At 40.8% G+C, this 20050-nt stretch overlaps 1 protein-coding gene and 1 long non-coding RNA gene across 3 annotated transcripts in view; one reads left to right on the forward strand and one right to left on the reverse strand.

Annotated features, from left to right (window-relative positions):
- Nucleotides 1-11187, reverse strand: part of ABHD3 (abhydrolase domain containing 3, phospholipase) — a 24612-nt gene extending 13425 nt beyond the window's left edge. Inside the window, exons 1-5 of one of the 2 annotated variants that reach the window (XM_048289368.1) lie at nt 10872-11153; nt 9161-9324; nt 6360-6542; nt 4614-4659; nt 1665-1777 (exon numbers count right to left, since the gene is read on the reverse strand). In XM_048289368.1, the coding sequence (XP_048145325.1) occupies nt 1665-1777; nt 4614-4659; nt 6360-6542; nt 9161-9324; nt 10872-11018 (653 nt within the window). In that variant the 5' untranslated portion in view covers nt 11019-11153. Of the gene's footprint in view, nt 1-1664; nt 1778-4613; nt 4660-6359; nt 6543-9160; nt 9325-10871 lie in introns of both variants that reach the window. The other variant, XM_048289369.1, reaches the window with a different exon arrangement.
- LOC125318526 lies at nt 2350-16008 on the forward strand. Its single transcript, XR_007200407.1, has 2 exons — nt 2350-2612; nt 15011-16008. It is a non-coding gene; the product is annotated as an uncharacterized LOC125318526 (long non-coding RNA).
- Nucleotides 16009-20050: the final 4042 nt, after the last annotated feature.

Raw genomic sequence — 20050 nt, forward strand, 5'->3', positions numbered from 1 at the left:
TCTGAGCAATTTCAAGGAGGAAGTATCCTTAAGGTAGACGAGGGGTGGTCTGCCTGGGAGAAACAGTCATTGCCCAAGAATGCAGGGATGCAGTTAGGAAAACTGAGGTTCAGCTGGAGCTGGAACAAGCAAGGGATGTACAGGACAACAAGAGAAAGGTTTCTGCAGCAAGAAAGGCTTCTCTAAGTCTTTTGGTACGAAAAAAGACTCAGAACAAACAACATCCTCAGAACAAACAACATCCTCTTCTTTCCCCTCATCAGTGAAGTCAGTCATCTCATCATAGAAGGCAATCAGATCACCTTGGTATGTTTTGCCCTTGATGAAAACAGTCACCTTCTTATTCCCCATATGCCTGGAAATAGCTCCCAGAGGATCTTCCCAAAGAACTGAAGTTAGGCCGACCAGCCTTTTTCCCTCTTGGAACCACTCTTCAACAGAACAGGGAACCTAGTGACTAAAGATTTGCAAAAAAGCAGAGGCTACCAGTCTTCCCTGTCTTTACTGCTGAGGTCTGTTCTCAGGCCTACCCAGTCCCTTTGCCTAGTGGCAGAGTTTGGGACAATGGCAGCAGAAGATCAAATTAGGGTCCAAATTAGGGCCCAGTTATGCAAACTGGGCACAGACATGACAGTGGGACCAGGTGAAGTGCACCAAAGCTCCAGAAGGAGGCAGCCAATGTCATCATCAGACAACTGTCTATCACTTTTGAAAGGCTGCAGCAACATGAATGGAAAAGGACTGGCCTGATTTGAAAAGCTTCAAAGTTAATTATTTATTTCATTATCAATAACTCTATTGCTTGAACAAATATATATTTATCTCAAAGCTTCTACATGTCACTGATAGATTAATGTCAATATATAGTAATATATATTAATATCAATATATATGGGCTATATCTGCCCCCCCCGCCCCAATTTATCAGAGAAAAGGGAAGTCTCAGGAATTTACCACTGTGTCTGCAGTATTTCTAAGGAAAATTCTCCTCTGCTACGATTTTTGTTAAAGAGGCTGCTGGAACATTTCTGCTAGCTTCTAACAGTGATTTTTTTTCCTAAGAAATTGTGCTATCATTGTCTGTTCTAGCTGTGCTTTCTGGAGAGAAGCCAGGACACAGCAAGTCTTAATACCACATGCTGTACCAACCCATACTGGTTTGAGCAACAATACTACTTCTTGCTTCTGAGCCAGACAGAGCAGATATCCACACCTCTTCCAGCCTAACCTACCCACACACTGCAGAACGCAAACAGAGTGAAGACAAATCTTGTTATTGCCAGAGGTTGCTATGAAACATGGTGTATTAGCTCAAGATTCTATTTTATATCCCTCTGTTCCAAAGGCAGCCTCCATACTTTCCAAAGACCGTATTGCCTACCTGTTTGGCTGTCCATCTGCCTGTCACAGTTTCCTGTCTTCCTCTACCTCCCCCCACAATTTTTAAATGTTAGCCAATTTCTACCTTCCCTGACACAGACGAAATAGCCTCCAAGATATGAAGTTTCTAAAAGTCTTCTTCATATTAACTCTTGGAGAGAAACCCAGCTTGCTTGCAGCTCAGTTAGTAATACAAGTATTCCAGAGTAATAATTTACAATCAGGCTACATCAGTCTTATTTTATGACCACAGTTAAGCTGAGACTTGTGTTACACAACCTTACCCGCCCATAGAAACACCTGCTGCCATGAATGGAGCTGAGGGGTGCAAGCTGTGCACATAATGAATAACAGCCTCTAAATCCTCTGTGTTAGCTGCACAGTAAGTCCTTGGTGTCTGTAAGGAGTCAAGAGGGAAAAAATGCCATCATAAGCTTTTGTATTATCCTTTAAGGACAAAGCAAACTGAACAGTGGATCATTATATAAGAAGATAAATTTAGCATTTATTGTGAAGCTTCACTAAATGGCAAATATAAATCCAGAGTGTTTCACAAGGAGGTGAAGGAAGGAGTTATACTTGTTATCATTACAAAATAAAAGAGGTGACAGGTATCTTCAGTATCTGCAACCTCCAGGTCATTCAATCTGAACAGAGAACAATGTGCTAAACTAGACAGAACTAGATCAGAACTAGATAGACACTGATATTTTTAAAATACCCCAAGGAAATAGAAACATATTATAAAGGCTGTGATTTACAGAAAAGGAAGTTAAAACAACAATTTTACTATATTCACCCACATTCAAATGCAAAAGAAAGCATTAGATTTCAAGTTCTGTCAGCCAGCATTTGAAAACTAACCCATATTTAGATTCTACATACAACAAAACAAAATAAACAGATAAATAAATTCCCCAGTGTCATTTACCTAATTTAGTAAAGTATTCTATTAACTAAAGCAACGAAACATATATTAGCCCTTCTTTATCCATCACTGGTGTCTCTTTAAATCCTGAATCGAGGCTTGGAATGACTTCCACTGGCATCAGATTGAGTAACCCCTTCGGTAAGATTTGGTTAACCACTTCCCTGCTATTGAAGGATAGGCACAGCTTTTGAGCCTCCCCTGCAGAGACACCTGGAATAGGTCACATAATCCAACCTGAGGGACTATCTGGAGCAGTATGAGGGAGACAAGTCCATCTAGGCACCGTAAGAATCACAATAATGTAAGGTTTTTTTCTAATGGTGTTGTCCAGATCTCATCTACAGCAAAATAAAGTTTTTAACTTTAGAGTTGCTACTAACATGTTAGTGACTTGGACTTAACTACAGGTACTGACTGAACTGCCAAAATTCAGTAAAACATTAAAACTAAATATAAAAATACATAACTGTGAGTTAATGTAACTTATCTGTTGCCTGAAGCAATGACGGATTTCAAGGGTGTTTTTTTTTAAATTGCTTTCAGTTAAACTGCCTGGCAATTTGTGGGTGATTTTAACAAATTTAATTACATTAAACTAATTAGTTAAAATACATTTAACAAGAATATTGAAATGTTGACGCCAAAGATTAAGAAATGGAAAGAAAAGCTAAATCTAGATAATTAAAACTGAAGACATTTTTAATTTCCATTTATGTTGCATTTCCAGTTCACATCTGCATGAATCACTCTTCACTGTTTTACATCTTATTAATTATAAACATTGTGAATGTGTTTTATTTTAATTAAATTGTCAACTTTACAAGGAAAAATAATTATTTTTGGTAGCTAGGATCTAATGCATTCTAAGTGTATTTGATTAAAGTTTATATAGCTAGAGATTTATCTTGCATTTTAAATTCAGTTAATTCTGGACAGTTTAACATTTAGCTATCTGCGCTTTGTATGAAGATCTTTTAAAACACCGTCTTGGCTCACATTGGCTGTGGTCAATATAATATTTGATTATTCCATAGCAATAATTCACAATAACTTTCAATAATCAATGGGAACAGTATTCTTTAAATAACTATTATGCATTGTAAATTTGAATCTGTCTTTAAAGTGACTAGAAAAAGAACTGCTTACATAACTAATTTCTACTGTGGTGCCTAACTATGCTTCAGACTCATTAACTAGGGATTTTATACTAAAATGTTGAAACCTCTTTGCAGAAAATGTGGTAATTTCAGCTAGTTTGCTGCACCACAAGAACTTATAAAGCTTAAAGATGTAAATCCGATTACAGTAAAATACACACAATGTATCCAAACAAGGGATCTTTTCTCTTAATGATTCAGAAATTCATCAATAAGGACTTTGTGTGTCGCAAAACTGCTTTGTAGATCCATCTCCAAAAGTATGCAGGAAACTACTCTTAACATGGCAATATTTGCATTGAAATGCTTTATCTGATTATGGGAAAACATTCTGAGCTTTTTAAAGTTTGAAACCAGGGGATTAAAAAAATGCAAAACAATACTGAGTATTATGCACATTCATTCCAGCTGCAGAACTGTCAACAAAACGCATATGAAAAAACAAAGCTTATTCAGCAATATTTCATCATGCCTTGTCCCTAGCTGCAGAAAACATTTAGCTTCAAGATTTTTTCATCTGAGGAATGGCCAGTTATTGCTAAGCTAACATGATATGTCTGTCCCAAAAAAATGTCCTCTGTAGCTGAGTTTGTGTCAGAATTGTTGAGAAAAATACAAGAACACATTTAACTTTTAGGATACAGCCACCCATATAAATCTAGTTCATTAATTCACTAGCATGCAGTATGGATCAATTTTAATGTCACACCTTTTTAACCATATCAAATACATTTTAAACTGGGAAAAAATTACACTGGATTGTATTTGGATATGTATGTTAAATCAATGGGAGAAAATTGCATTGACTGAACAGAGATTTGCACATTTTAGATACTGCAGTATTTTTGGACAGAAAAGTGTAAGGATTGTTCATTTTAATGTTACAGATATTAATAATTGAATAATTTCCTAAACTGAAATGTTCAGAAAAAATCATGTGTTGACCAGCTGACCCTCTAGGGTTTCAAAATAAAAAAATTAATATTGGCACATGATCGATCTACCAGATGGCTGAATTCTCTTCTCTGCATTTTCAACCCATGCTCTGAGTTTCTCTCATTTAATCCAACTGTACAAACAGGCACAAATGATTTCATAATTACCACTTATAAGTGAGAGATGTTTATCTTAGAAGTCATCCTTACCAAAAGCTCCTCGCCAGCAATTCCCCGATTGTTAAAAACCACGCATCTAAAAATTGAGACAGTAAATTCAATTGTACACATTGTTAAATTCACCAAAAGAGATAAATACACCAAAAAATGAAAATGCATGAAGAAATGTGAGCCACTTCTATGAATAAGCTCAGCACATAAATATTTACAGACCTACAGATCCTAGAGGCTGACCAGTGTGGAACAAGCTTTATACCAAAATGGAGTTCACTGATGTCAGTGGGACTGTCTGAGCTCCGTGATTTGTTGAGGTCAGACTGCAGGGTGAGAGCCCCAAGGTTTAGCTGAAGATGGTACAGACATGCCCTGCCTGCACTCTGCCATGAGCTCTGCCAGTGAAGGGCTGAGCCTAAAGCTGTGCTCTGAAAAAAGAACGTCAGAGATCCGTGTGTAGACATCCCCCTAAGCTACATAATTCTATTAAATTGGAAGAAATGAGCCAAGTCAAAATTATAATGACAGCTGGATCTAATTTGCAGGTTCTTGGGAATGTGGGTTTTTTTTGTCTAGTACAGCAGAAGTTTCTGGTCTCTCTCTGTTGGTGGGAGTCTCTGAATCTTCTAGCAGTATTACCATGATTTAAGAATCAATACTTTCTTAATAAATACTACTTTTCTATTACTCTTCTACCATCTCACTGAAATAATTTTTTAAAATAATATACATAGTTAGATGGGTTAAAGGCATGAAAGAATACTTATTTGGTATTTTTCTCAAATGTTGCTATTTAAAAACAAAATTATAGCATTTTCTTGAAATCTGACCTAAAGCTCCCCTTTTTAACGTTCTACCTTCTTCTCTTAGGTGATCAAATGCAGATATTACTTTCAGGAATACTTTAAAAATTAATAGTAACACGTTGTTGATTTCAGGGCTTTCCTCTGATATTTCTTATTGGTAAATTTTAAAGTGATTTAAAAAGTACTTTGTTAAAGTGCTGCTTTACTTCCATAAATTAGTAAAGTAGTTATCCAAGTAGAGAGGAGATAGCCAAACATGTAGATAAAAGCTAATATATCCATATTTGAAGAACTTATTAGAGTCAGTACCGGAAGCCAATCTGCAAAGACAAAACATAATATTCCAAATAGAGATCCTGGAACAATGACAATTTATTTTAATGTGCAGCAGCAGCAATATGGTTACATAAAGGAGTCTACTCATCGAATAATCCACTTATGTTACCCAACTGACCAGAAGCCTTAAGAATGAAACTAAATTACACAGTGACAATGAAGAGGTGACAGACCCCCTTAAACACCACCAGTAAAAGAAGGCTAGCTCTCTTTTCTGCACCCAGGAATCTGAGGCTGCTGAATCAAGCAATTTTGGCATTCAGAAGCTGACCTCCTCCAAGGCCTACTGCCAGCAACCCATCCACACGACTTGGAGCTGAATACAAACGCTTTCTCTAGAAAGTGTAAAGGTTAACACAAATACTGATATAATAACTTAAGAAGCAGCAGCAAAGCCCTATGCAGACTTATCTGGCTTTCCCTGCAAGCTCTGGGGTACATCTGTAGGTATTAAAACAGCCCTTCCAAATGTACTGCCTGTTATATAATTCCATTATGATTATTATTACTAATAACACTTTCTTACACAAACTACTGTATTCAGATCTCGTTTGCCTTAGGAAAGCATCTGATACATAAAGATACTGATATGGATCCTACCAGAAGCAGCAAAATGAATAGCAATGAAATACAACAGTACCTGTATCCCAGTGTTTCACTTTGATGGATCATATGAAGAATGTAGGATTCCTTGCTTGTTCCTGTCAGGCCAGGCAATAACAGGACAGTGGGTCTTGTGCTGGCATCCGGATAATACGAGCTGTCATTATTATCAAACCAATCCAACGAAATCTGTCCTCCATCTGCTGTTTTAATGAGCTCACTGAAAGGTACATTTTAATACAACACTGATTAAATTGAAAAATACACGCTATTGAGAGTGCTTGCAGTCTACAAATTACCAGGTATGAATTCTGCATTTCTCATTATGTTTTAATACTCACAAAGTGCCACCTGACTAGGCATGTCTGCATTCAGAAAGAGTCACACCTACAGCTGACAAGAGTTAGAACAGTCAATTTGCGGAGTAATTCCCATTCACAGTAAATGAAGACACGGCCTTTCATAAATTGCTGCTGATGTACTGGAAGCTTGTAACTAATGTGATTTTTGGCACTGCCTTGTGTTTTATACAGGCATTTTTGTGTACTGCAGATTTCCTTTGAATCATCTGAGAATCTTTTGATAGCACACTGGGTAATGCAATAAACATTTATCACATTTTTTTTTCCTCTTCATCCAAAGAAGCAGAGTGTATAATGGATTGTTATGTTTTAAACATGCAGAACACAGACACACACTACTGCATCTTTCACCCCAGATCTTTACAAACTGAGCTAGAATGCATTCTTACAGAATATATCTTAACAATGCAACAAATATTATAATATCTCAATAAGCTAAGTATGCATTAAACAATGACAAAAAAGTTTCATTCTTTTTTTTAGAAATGTACAACATCTTCCCACTTCTGGGAAATTTGAACAGTTAAAGTGCTACTTTACTTTCACAATTTAGTGAAGTAGTTATCCAAATGGAGAAGAGATAGGCAAACATGTCGATAAAAGCTAACAAATATGTATTTGAATGGTTTGAGAGAGTTGGTCTAGAAACTACCAGAATGTAAGCCTACCTTGCATTTGATTTTTCTTTTGAAATTCTTGGTAGTGACTACTCCAGATTTTAAGGGTGACCACCCTCGTTGGACTCATTAGCTCAGCTTTGCCCTTTTTCCGTAATGGGAAGTAAATGCAATGCTAGTGAGTACTGCCAACACAATCTCAAATGGTACAAAATAAGCACTGCCCCATGGAACTATGTTTCTTCTCTCAAAACCCTTGAAATAAAAGTGTACAAGGACTAGAAAAAGTGGACATGGCCATACCACTGAAATGTTTCCTAGTTACTAAAACTAAGGGAAGCTGCTAAATGCTAAATCTATTCTACCATGCAAGCAGAGCTGAAACAACTTGTGTTGCATCCAGGTTCCGGCGCATAAAAGTCCTTCTCCTTAGGTCTTGTGCCAAATGCCTCATTTGCCAGACTAAGTCTCATTTCTGTGTGAAAGAGATCAGCTGAGGACAAACAATAAATACAAGGGGTTTTTTCCCGTCTTAGAATTTCAGCATGAAAAAACACAACACAAACTCCACAGGTAAAAGTTACTCTGAAAATCCCAGAAGTTCTGTATATTCAAAACAAGGCTGAATGTGGCCATGCTACAGTTAAGGTAGGACATGTTGGTTTAATGGACAGACACAGTGACTGCATGACCTTGGCAAAACTATGGCATTTGAACACCGGAACATTTGATACGCCAAGTAATTGTGCTGCCATCCAGAGGGACCTCAACAGGCTGCAGAAATGGGCTGACAGGAACTTCAGGAAGATCAATGAGCAGAAGTGCAAAGTCCTGTGCCTGGGAAGGAACAAGCCCATGTACCAGTAGAGGCTGACCATCTGGAAAACAGCTTGGCAGAAAAGGACCCGAGGGTCCTGGTGGACACCATGTTGAACATGAGCCAGTAATGCGCTCTTGCAGGAAAGAAGGCCAAGAGTCTGGAGGCTGTGGAGGCTTAGGAGGAGTGTAGCCAGCAGATCAAGCGAGATGATCCTGCCCCTCTATGGAGCACTGGTGTGGCCACACCTGTAGTCCTGAGTCCAGCTCTGGGCTCCCCAGTCCAAGGAAGACCTGGACATATTGGAGAGAATCCAGCAAAGGGCCACAAAGATGACAAACAAACTGGAGCCTATCTCCTATGAGAAAAGGCTGGCACAGCTGGGACTGCTCAGCCTGAAGAAGAAAAGGCCAAGGGGGAACTTAGCAATGTGTTTACATACCTGAAGGGAGGCTGCAAAGAGGATGGAGCCGGGCTCCTTTAAGTGGTGCCCATTGACAGAAAGAGAGGCAATGGGCCCAACCTGAAACACAGGAGGTTCCCTCTGTATGTAAGAAAACACATTTTCAATGTGAGAGTGACCGAGCACTGGCACAATTTGTCCAGGTGTATTGTGCAGTCACCATCCTTATGGAAATCCAAAAGCCATTTGGACATGATCTGGGGCAACTGGCTCTGGGTGACCCATTTGAGCGGGGGAGTTGGACTAGGTGACCTCCAGAGATCTTTTATGACCTCACCCACTGTGTAATCCTGTGAACATATATAACTACATCACTTCCTATATTGTCACCCATATTTCAGTGCTGCAAAACTCTCTGAGCTAAAATAGGGCCATTTGGGAACACTGACCTTTCAAACCTACTTCATATTGAATCCATGATGAAGACGGTTCCAAGTCTGTGGACAAAGTCATAAAGGTGGGCATAAAGCAACAAAAATAAACCAGGCACAAAGTTGAGCAATGACAGTGGGTGCGACAGTCAGAATAAGGGAACAGCTGGGTATCAAATCAATCACTTTCCAGAATAAAGGCACTTACTTCCTGTACTGTACTTGGGGTCTAGATGTGATAAAGGGACGCAGGAGCGTCTGTACCCGACCTTCCCAGCACCAAATCGTGGGATAGTAAGTTTCTGTCACAACGGGGCAATATTCCTCGAGAAAGCGGCAGAAACGGTCATTGCTTGCCACCAGCTGGGGTTTCTAGGAAAAGAGACTACAATCAGACATGGGCATTCTTATAAAACAAACTAAAAAACAAAGAAAGAAAGAAATGAAAGCTTATTTAAATCCTCTCTCAGTGAACTAGTTTATTTCATATAATCATTTGCAATGCTTTTACCTTTCATGGTACAGAGATAAGTAAATGAAAACCAAACAAAATGCCAAAATGCCCAAGTGAAAAGTGAAACCCATTAAGCATAATGGATTCCTTACCTACTTCTAATAACATACTGATCTAGCTCTACTTTTACCAGCATTTTATCTTCACAGACAAATTAAGTAGGCAAGAAAGATTTCTCCAAGTCTGTTTTCTTGGACTACACAGAAATGGCACTTAATCCGTGCATGCACTTTGGCCGTGCACCCGTAGTACCTTTTTTAACATGATAGGACACTTCTCCTCCCATCTCATTCTACTACACTACACAAGTGCATCGGTTCCTCATCTCTAATAATACTCTGCATGCAGACAATTTGCTTACAGTTTCCATTTGTACACCAATTAACATGGAAAACTCCCTGTATACCAAACACTGCATGTTTTAGCAACTATATTTCTTATACCTCTCTGTCACAGTGACTCCCCAACATGCAAGCATTAATAGGACAATAACAGATGCTTTGAGGGAAACCATTCCACATAAACAGCTGTAATGGCACATCCTCCCTTCGTTTTTCTCCTCTGACCAAAATCAAAATCAAGTACCCTCTTCTCCATGAAGAGGAAGTCTATGTTCCCAGCGGTTCTCTGAAGGACTGTGGCAACACTCAGGTCCTCAACAGTCAAAAACCTTTTGATATGCGTATTTCAGTTGATTACGCATTCAACGAGGCGCTCTCACCACGGGCCACTTCAGATCGCATCAGGCTCACCGTATCCAAGTAATTGCGACTGCCTAATTTATCTCTAAAACCACTGCTGACGAGGAGTACCCAAGAGTGCTCCAGCCCCCAAAACACTGCCATTGTGCCTTCAGAGGTACTTAGGATGGTACCGACAGGGACACAAGGACAGCAAAACTACTTTATCACCTGCCCTGCTAGTAAACCAAGTAGGTCGGGTTGGTACTGTGGAGGACGGTCTCCTAACCTCCCTTTCCAAACCATGGCACCCAGCCAAGCTCTCCAACTGGTATAACTGCATTTTGGGGACTGCCGAGGCCAGAGCCCCTTCCCCTCCCAGACCGGGGACGACCAGGGGAGCCCTCCCTCACCGCAGGCCAGTGGCCTCCGGGGGTCACCGCGGCCCCCGCGGAAGACGCAGCCCCGGCGGGCGGGGGAGGCTGCGCTGCCGGGCCCGTGTGGGGTTCGAGCGGGCTGTCGGCCGGCCGGGACCCCAGAGCCGCACCTCCAGGGGGACGGACAACGGATGAGAGAGGACAAGGCGGCTGCAGAGCCCTGCCCCCCCCCAGCCATTCCAGGTGCGATCCCCTCGCCTACGGGCGGTGGGTCGCGGTGACCTTCGGGACTGTCCCCATCGGCGGGACACCTGCGGAGCCCGCCCGCCCCGCCGCCCTCCCGCTCACCTTGGCGATGCTGTTGAGGTAGTAGCAGGCGTAGGCGACGCCGAAACCCAGCACCAGGGACAAGCCCACGCCGGAGCCGAGGAACCCCACGCGGACCTGGCTCTCCAGATAGAGGGAGAGCTCCCTGGTCAGCACCTGCCAGTCCATCGCACACGGGGGACGGCACGGCACGGCACGGCACGGCACGGCCCCACACCCCGGCTGCCGCGGGCAAGCCCACCCCGGGGCCGAAGGAGGAAGGGGAGGAATAGGAGAAGGAGGAGCTGGCGCCCGCCTCCCGCTGCCGCTGCCCGCGGCCCGCTCCGCGGTACAGCGCCGCCCCGGGACCGCCCCCGCCGCGGCCGCCGGGGCCTGGGGCGGCTCGGAGGGGCCGGGATCGGGCTGGGTCGCAGCCTGGCTCTGCAGGGGAAGCAGGCGGCCCGGGGTGCCTCAGCCGCCGCCGCCAGTGCCGGCTCTTCCGCGGCAGTGCCGCCGGCATCGGCCGCTCCACGGCAGGTGACATCTCGGGGCTCCTTCGCTTTGCCGGGAAGGCAGGGAGGGCGTGTGGGGTCAGATAGGAAAGGGACCCGTCCAAAATCGGAACAAGCAGCTGATGCAGGCATGTGGAAACTCAGTCACTGCCGGGCAGGGAAGAGGGAACATGGGCTTCCAAATGAAGCAGTGGTTAATCAGCAATCTCTCTCTAAATCTTTTACGTGAGACAGAAGTTATCTGCTGTTACAAGGCATTAGTGAAGACCAGAGAGGAGTACAGGTATCTTTAATTCCCAAGAGAATTTTGGTCAGCTCCCTTTTGAGCTTTGTGTATTCTTGCTTGGAGGCCCTCACGTTCGCTAACTCAGATGCTCCTCCCTTCAGCTTCATAAAAAGACACACAGTATCTGCGTCTTTTCCTTGGCAAAATCCTAGGAGCACAGCTGATAACACGACGATCCTGGAGCTGAGCATCTGCTATTTGAGATGCATGCATGCACCACAGTACACAGAAGTACTTCACCTCTCCTTATTTTATGGCCCAGCTCCATGAACTGCTGAGAGAAGACAGATGTTGCTCAGTGAGACTCTTCAGTTCTTACATTACCTGTGTTTTCTTGCTATATCCAAATTTTAAAATCTAGAAGAAAAAAGAAGAAAAAAATATAACAGCACATAAGGAGATGTGGCCTTTTTCACTTGCTCCTCCTAACTAGGACAGAGCTTACCAGAAAGATTCTGCTCTGACATAAAGCATCTCGGTCCAAAATTTTCTTGTTCACCGTGAAAAGACTAATAAGAGTGTATTGCAGATATCTGAAGAAATTTTAAAATACCTATTCTTCCTATATAGTCACCTATCCAAAGTTGAAAAGAGTGTGGGAATTGGTAAGCAAAGGCAGGGGTGGTCTGGGGTTTGTTTGTTCTCCCCAGAGCTGTTACAGAAACAGGAAACGGTGGAAACCTACTGTCATCAACACTGCACTTCCTCTGCTGATGGAGAACAACCATACCCAGGTTTTGGTTCTGACTTGCTGGGAGTATGTATGTGTGCTGTACATCCAGGATAAAAGGATTTATCATGAAGGGACACTCCAGTGTGAGAGCTGGAGTAGATAGCTTAGTTTGAGAACATGTAGGCTTCATCTACACTGGGAACTCAAGAATCTTCAGAGACAGTAATTTGGCTGAACTGACAACTAGATTTTAGGATGCAGAGGAACCTGCTACATCTGAAGGAGGAACTGGTTGTTGCTTGCAGCAGACTGCTCTTTATCTGAATCCTACCCCCTTTAAGATGAAGAATGCTTGAGTCACCCAAAATCTAGAGAAAATAAAAATCCCAGTTGTCTGAGAAAGAAAAGGACGTAGCTTGTGTCCTTGTGTCTAGAAGACTTCTAAATGCATATCCACACATTTAACTGAAAAGTGGAAGGCGTGGCTGTTATGGTTAGAGAAAGCCTTTGAGTCATACAAAACCAGTAGTTTAATGACTTGATCAACAATCAAGAGAGATTGAATGCATGAAAAAAGATCCAGACAAAAAGGTTGATGAGGTTTATCTGGTCTTGGACTTCCACCTGCCCTGTGTTGGTTACTTACGGGAATATTACAGAGTCAGGCTAAACTAAAATAAATGACATGTACTGAGAAGGGCTGAGAGGTTTGGGTTTTTTACCGTGTAAACATGTTTCTACACTGACAACAGCAATAATGTTAATAACTTCCTTCTGCTTCAAGCAATCCCCATCAGATCCTCCAGTTCTGGTGTTGGGTTTTTTAAAGTCTTTAAAAGGTTGTCCTTTGGCCTACAGCACGTTGCAGAGCTGATAAAGAAAAGGCTGTATTCTGCTCATATTACTACCACTTCCAAGTGACTGAGTCATTGGAAATCATGCACGTGTGAAAAAACAAGGTGGTCACTATGGTGTTTTGAACACTTACTGCATTTTTTTCAGAGAAGGAGAGTCCTGCATTCCCAGACAGAGTTCCTGTTTGCACTATGCTCTCTTCTCTCCAAGTGCTTCATAATATTATTGCTTTAAACCAGCACTAATGGATTACAGATAAAGCAGAAATTAAAGGGCACAGGACTGTTCTTTCATACTGTCTCCCAGTTTATTTTGCTTATGCAATATTTACTAGTTGACAGAAGCAATTGAAGAGTCAGTTTGATTTGCTTTTATCTCTAGAAACTATGCTGCACTATGTTTATGTTATCTTTTGTTAAGGGAGGTGGTTCTATGATCATTTGGGGTTTGGGACAGAATCATTATGTTCTTACTGACATTCCAATGGACAGCGGCAAGTTGGTCCCACTGCAGTTCTCTGTAGCCCCACTCTTGGAATGGATTTCAATGGGCAGCACCTCTGAGGAGGAGCAAAGTGACTTTTAACCTCAGAGCTTTAAATTTGAGGTTCTGTTTGTTTATTTAACTTTAGTATTCATCTAACAATGGGAAAATATCTTTGTGTCAGCATAAACAACTTGGGATACTTAAAAAGCTCGAAATCCATACATAAAACATCTGAAAAGTTTTCCATTAACACAGAGGAAAAGGCATCCAATGTTGGTGATATTTATTATCAGCAAGGGAATGGGAGAAAAAAAGTGCATTTGAAAAATTCAGTTCAGCATTTCTCAAAACTTCCTCATGCATATTATTTATTTGTCTTTTCTTAAAGTATGAATGAAGTCAGTGAAAATGCTCTGTGTTGGAGGCCCTTCAAATTTGAGATGGAAAAAGCCAGGCTGTGTTTATGTTTGTACTCTTGGTGCTCATGAAAAAATCAATAATTGTGGCATTAGAAATAGCTGCCTCTGTTGTCCCTTTCTTGAGCTTTGCTACTCTATTATCTCCATATTCCCATGCATCCATATATTTTTCTTCCATGATTCTCTTCACTCCCTCAAGAAGTATGGTGGTAAAATTGGAAGGAATGTAGGATTAAGAAGGAATCATTTGGGTCATGTGTTGGCCGATGAGAAACTCAACGTGACCTGGCAATCGCTTGCAACCCAGAAGGCCAACAGCATCCTGGACAGCATCAAAAGGAGTGTGGTCAGCAGGGAAGGGAGGTGATTCTCCCCCTCTACTTCGTCCTTGTGAGAACCCCCCTGAAGTGCTGCATCCAGCTCTGGAGTCCTCGGCATGGGAAAGATGTGGACCTGTTGGAGGGCCACAAAAATGATCAGAGGGGTGGAGCACCTCTCCTTTGAAGACAGACTGAGAGAGCAGGAGTTGTTCATCCTGCAGAAGAGAAAGCCCTGGGGACACCTTAAAGCAGACTTTGAGCACTTGAAGGAGGGCTACAAGAGAGCTGGAGAGGGACTTTTTACAAGGGCTTGTAGTGGTAAGACAAGGGGGAATGGCTTTAAACTGGATGAGGGTAGATTCAGAGATTTCAGAGTTGTTGTGCATGTCCCATACCTGGAGGTGTTCAAGGCCAGGTTGGGCGAGGCTTTGAGCAGCCTGGTCTAGTGGCAGGTGTCCCTGCCCATGGCAGGGGGGTTCAAATTTGATGATATTTATGGTCCCTTCCAACCCAGACCACTCTATGGTTCTATGATAATTTGATTTAACGTCTTTCCTTAACTATGTTTCCTTCAATTAAATGTATTTCAATTCAGCAGATGTAGCAGGTATTGTTTTACTCTCTGTTTAGGTGATTGAAGATACCTTCAACAGCTGCTGCAACAGGAAGACTGCTCAGTATTTGTCTCCCTTGGGATGACTCTTGTAGGATCTAATCTGCATGAAATCTGCCTTTGACTACAGCTGGCAAACTGCTAAATACAAAATCATGGTTAATAAAGGATCAGACCAATTTGACTCATCATTGTAAAAATAATAAAATTTAATATTTAAATAATAGTGATGAAACTTTGTTTTGTGTCGTCTAAAATATTCACAGAAGAGTTAAAATGAAGGGTAAAATTCTGTGATGTATAGCTGAGTGTAATTCTCAGAAATGTGAATTAATGTAAAATTGTTTTGTTCAGAAACCAGAGATCCAGGGCATGCTGAAAACTGTGGATATGAGACAGTACAGTATAAAATAAATGAGCAACTATATTGAGGGCATTTGTCTTATCAATTTTTCATCAAAAATATTACCAGAAGCTGCTACAGAACTTAGAGAATTTTTGTAAGAGTATAGTAGAGCTGGATGTTGAATCTATGTTAAATTTCCTCCTGTCTTCAAGGAAGATTTATTGTAGTAAAGCATTCTCAATTTTATTTACCTGTTTTCATTCCTTCATAATCACTTTAAAGAGGATAAAAGAATAAATAGTTGTATTTCACACAAAAGACCAAAACATCTTATGCTTTACAATCACGTAAAACCTCCCTCCCCAATGAAATAACTTCCATACACATTTGGTAAACTCTTTTTCTATTTACATCAGCAGTATGGTCCCAGCTGAACTCAGTGCAGTCAGAAATACACTCAATGAATCTTCTTCCTTTAGGCAATTTCTTAGATTTTCTTTAGCATGTTAAGAGTGAAAATTGTTTATAAGAATTATGTACAAATTTTAATGAGATGTATTTTTAAAATGTTTACTTTATGCAAAGCATTTTGCCTTGTTTAGCAAAAGATTTCTTAATTTAAAAAAAATTTCTAGCCATGTTTTTGATAAATACAGATTTCAACACTTCTATCAGTGTGTACTGCAAATATGACTTCTTAGAATTTAGGATTACATAATGTTGTGACTGGAACTATTTTCTTATGACAAAACATAGCAAATTTGGATTCTGCTTGAGTTGCTCAATGTTTGTTACTATTTTGGAGGATTGTTAAAATTAAACAGAGATATTTTGCCTGAAGTCATCTTTCAGGCATTACTTAGTGCATATTGAGTGCCTTTGTAATACAAGACAAACTTGTACTTGACACAGGATACTGTAAGCACATGATTAGCCCCATTGATTGAAAACAACAATTAGCATGCACATAAGGTAGGAACATTCTTAAAATATCTTGATGACTCATGGAGACAGTTTATCTTCCTATCAGTCTAAAAATATGACCTAGCTGGTTCTGATTACATCTTAGAATTTCAAGTAAGTACTTTCTTTACAATCTTTGCAATGAGGAAATTTAATACTAGGAAGAAATTAATCCCTCCTTGCAATGCATCAACTAATTTAAAAATCATCTATGAATTAAACAACAATATGTGGCTAAACCCTTGGAAATATCAGGTAAGTATACATTTTTGAATCCTCTAAGATGCATTAAAGTGGGAGAATTTGTATAGATCTGCAAACATGAGTAGTGGTACTGTAGTGTGTATGCCCTAGATGGCTACATAATTTTTAGTTATTTTATTTTATCTTTAAATATTTAAAACTTCAAGATTAACTTCACAGGTTTCTTGTTTTTTCTCCACTCAAAAGATTTCAGCACAGTAAAACTTAAAACCTTAACCAAGAAAGAAGATTGTAGGATACTCATTATGGAAGGGTAATCGTTATCCTAAAACACTTTTTTCAACATGTTGAAGTTTTTAGCCACATCCATTCTTTTTTAGCAGATTTCCATAGTACTGCTTTTGTTTCACAGCAGGAAAATGAAATGATGTATTTATAATCTGTTCTCTGCTCAGCTGTTTTTCTTTTCTAGAAAAGAAGTAGAAGATAAAACTCCTTAGGAAAAAAAACCAGTGCCATGGACACTGTGGGTTAACACATCTGTTCTAATTAACAGTTTCATAGAGAATGCCACTAGCATAGTGAAAACCAAGCCCACCAAAGCAATTTGCTCTGTTTCATGACAACTTGCTCACCATCTGGCATTAAAAATATTTTAATCTGCAGAAACTAGGAAAAAAAGCAATGCCAATTATTAATGACATTTCTGAAAATTGAGGAAGAAAATTGGATTGTGCCGGGGTAATCAATCTGGTAAATAAAGCAGAGGATGTAGAGTGCAACAAGTTCAGAAGACGAGTGAGTTTTAGCATTAGTGAGAGATGGTTCATGGCCGCGCGATGGCAGCAGAGGCTGCGGAATGAGGGTTGTTTTTAACACTAAAACAAGGATAAACTGGATAGGCCCTGAAGTTCCTAACTGGCACTTCAGGTTCCAGAAAATAGACGTTGTGTACATTTTCACTTAAAGAAATGGCATGTTCATCACACCAGAAATTTCTGTGGAGAGGGATTACATACTTTCCATTAAAAAAACCAAACAAAAAACCAACCAACATTTGGGGTGATTTTTTTTTTCAGTAAGACAGTAGTTTTCATCTCATTTGCCAGTATTTCTGTCTTTCTTCCTCAGTTACTTGAGTCAGTTCCACAGAGAAGAGTAGGCCTATTTCGATAAAAGCAAGGCAGTTGCTTCCTTTTTCCTAATTTATTTTCCTGGTACTTTTGTCCACAGGAAAGAACTGTGGTATAAAACCGTTTTTGGGGAAACCAGAAAATGAAAATCTAGAATGCTTTCAGTTTTCAAGAGGAGGACTAAAAAACCGTGCTTGTTCTAAAATAAAGTCTTGAACTTAGGAAGCAGAATTTTTGGACTCAGATCAGTATAAATTAATAAGCTCTACCTCTGTAATTTAAAAAGAAAACCACCATCTGCTCATTATATCCAAACTAGATGTTCTTTTTCAACTCCTAGGAAGCTATTTATATATATACACTTCATATGACAAATTCTAAGAACTCAGGATTTGTGTAAGATAGTAAGCAAAACCTCATAACTCTGCAAGTTAAAAATTATCTTTCCAAGAAGTTGAGATTTTTTTTCTTCTGAAACATATAAAAGCAGGTCTTTCATATGGAACTCTTTCCTGCAAAAGGCACAGTCCCCTTTCTGCATTGTGTTCTAGATACTATATTGCAAGTTCAGCTTTAATCAAACAAGACAGTCCAGAAAAACTTCTATCAATGCCTCTCTTCAATCCATGCAAATACTTATGTTGAATTTCCTGCTGGAGCATGACATTTTGTAGATCTGAAAGGCAACCAGGCAGAGTTTAGACAAGCAGCTTTCTGGATGGCTTAGATGGGCAGGAGCATGGGCTGGATGTTCTCAAAGTCCTATTTCCTGTGACTCTGAGAGCTGTCTTGAGGGTTGCCCTAGCCTCCAGAAGGGCGGCAGCTGCTCTTAGAAAAAGTCAATATACTTTCCAACAAAACCAAGGCGTTTCCAGGTTATGCACAGCACTGAATTCTGCACAGACTAGAGCTCTTCTCTCTTGGCCCCTCACGGGATTGCTCCAATATGGCAGGGAGTGGTGAGGAAGACCATAATCACCAGCTGGAGGATTGACCCAGCAATATATGTAATTTTAGGTAGCCAGAAGAGAACTTGCTCAGTAGTTAGTTTTGTGCATCCAAACTCCTGCAGTGAAGGCATATGAATGAGTCTTTGCAATTACAAGTGAGTTTGCCTAAAGCACTGTGGATTCCTTTCCTCCAGCCTGTGATTCAGCTGCTCTGTCACGACTACCTGAGATGTTCAAAGGCTCAGGCAGCCTTCACTGCCTCACAGGGCCAGCAATACTGTTCAGGTAAATAAGACTTTGGCAGATGAGCTTCGGTTGCTCCTGATGCATTACTGCTCTGCCCGTCTGAATAGTGGAAAAAAACCCCACAGTCCCATTCCTCTACTGGTCCCAGGTTTGAGGGGGATTATAATTTTTAGATTGTAGACCTGAACAGCAATGAAATAAATTGTCTACTAACTCTAGTAGTGAGGTTTTAGATGGCATTTCCCCCCACAACCTGAGGACTAACAGATAAAATTACCTGGAGTGTGAGCACGTGGATTCACAAGGGAAAGTCCTGTTTAACAAAATTGGTATCTTTTTATGATAAGGTCACACATCTAGTGGCTGAAGGGAAGACAGTGAATGCAGTTTTTCTGGATTTTAGTAAGGCTTTTGTATTGTCCCTCACATCATCCTTTTGGACAAGTTATCCAAACATGGGATGAGCCGGTTCACTATGCACTGGGTGAAGAACTGGCTGAAAGACAGTGCTCACAGGGTTGTGGTGAATGGAGTCACATCTGACTGGTTACTGGTCACCAGCAGTGCTCCTCTCCTCTCCTCTCCTCTCCTCTCCTCTCCTCTCCTCTCCTCTCCTCTCCTCTCCTCTCCTCTCCTCTCCTCTCCTCTCCTCTCCTCTCCTCTCCTCTCCTCTCCTCTCCTCTCCTCTCCTCTCCTCTCCTCTCCTCTCCTCTCCTCTCCTCTCCTCTCCTCTCCTCTCCTCTCCTCTCCTCTCCTCTCCTCTCCTCTCCTCTCCTCTCCTCTCCTCTCCTCTCTCTTTAAAATGGCTGTTCTGTGCAATTAGGGGCCAATGCACATTTAGGAGATATGAGAGATGAGAACAGTCCTGTTGAGGGACCAGACACTTGTTAGAGACAACTGAAAATCCACATGCATTTATTCTGTGTACAACCAGCCAGCCAGGGAGCTAACCCCTTCTGCCTCACAAAAGGCCTTAAGCCAACAAGGGTTTGTTTTTTCAGCTGAAAAATTAGTATGAGTTCTTTCCTTAAGGTATTACTGTAGCTAGTTTCCCAGTCTAAAGAAAATGCTGATACATATCTGAAAATGCTGTATCTGTCACTTTACTTGTCACAACATATTAATTGTATCCAACTTCCTATGATATCTCTATCTTGTTTATACATTTGCTTGTTTTATCCCTAATTTTACTTCAGCTTCTTTTCAAAACTCAAA

Source organism: Corvus hawaiiensis, chromosome 30 (assembly GCF_020740725.1).
Source record: "Corvus hawaiiensis isolate bCorHaw1 chromosome 30, bCorHaw1.pri.cur, whole genome shotgun sequence".
In the NCBI taxonomy this organism is placed as follows: Eukaryota; Metazoa; Chordata; class Aves; order Passeriformes; family Corvidae; genus Corvus; species Corvus hawaiiensis.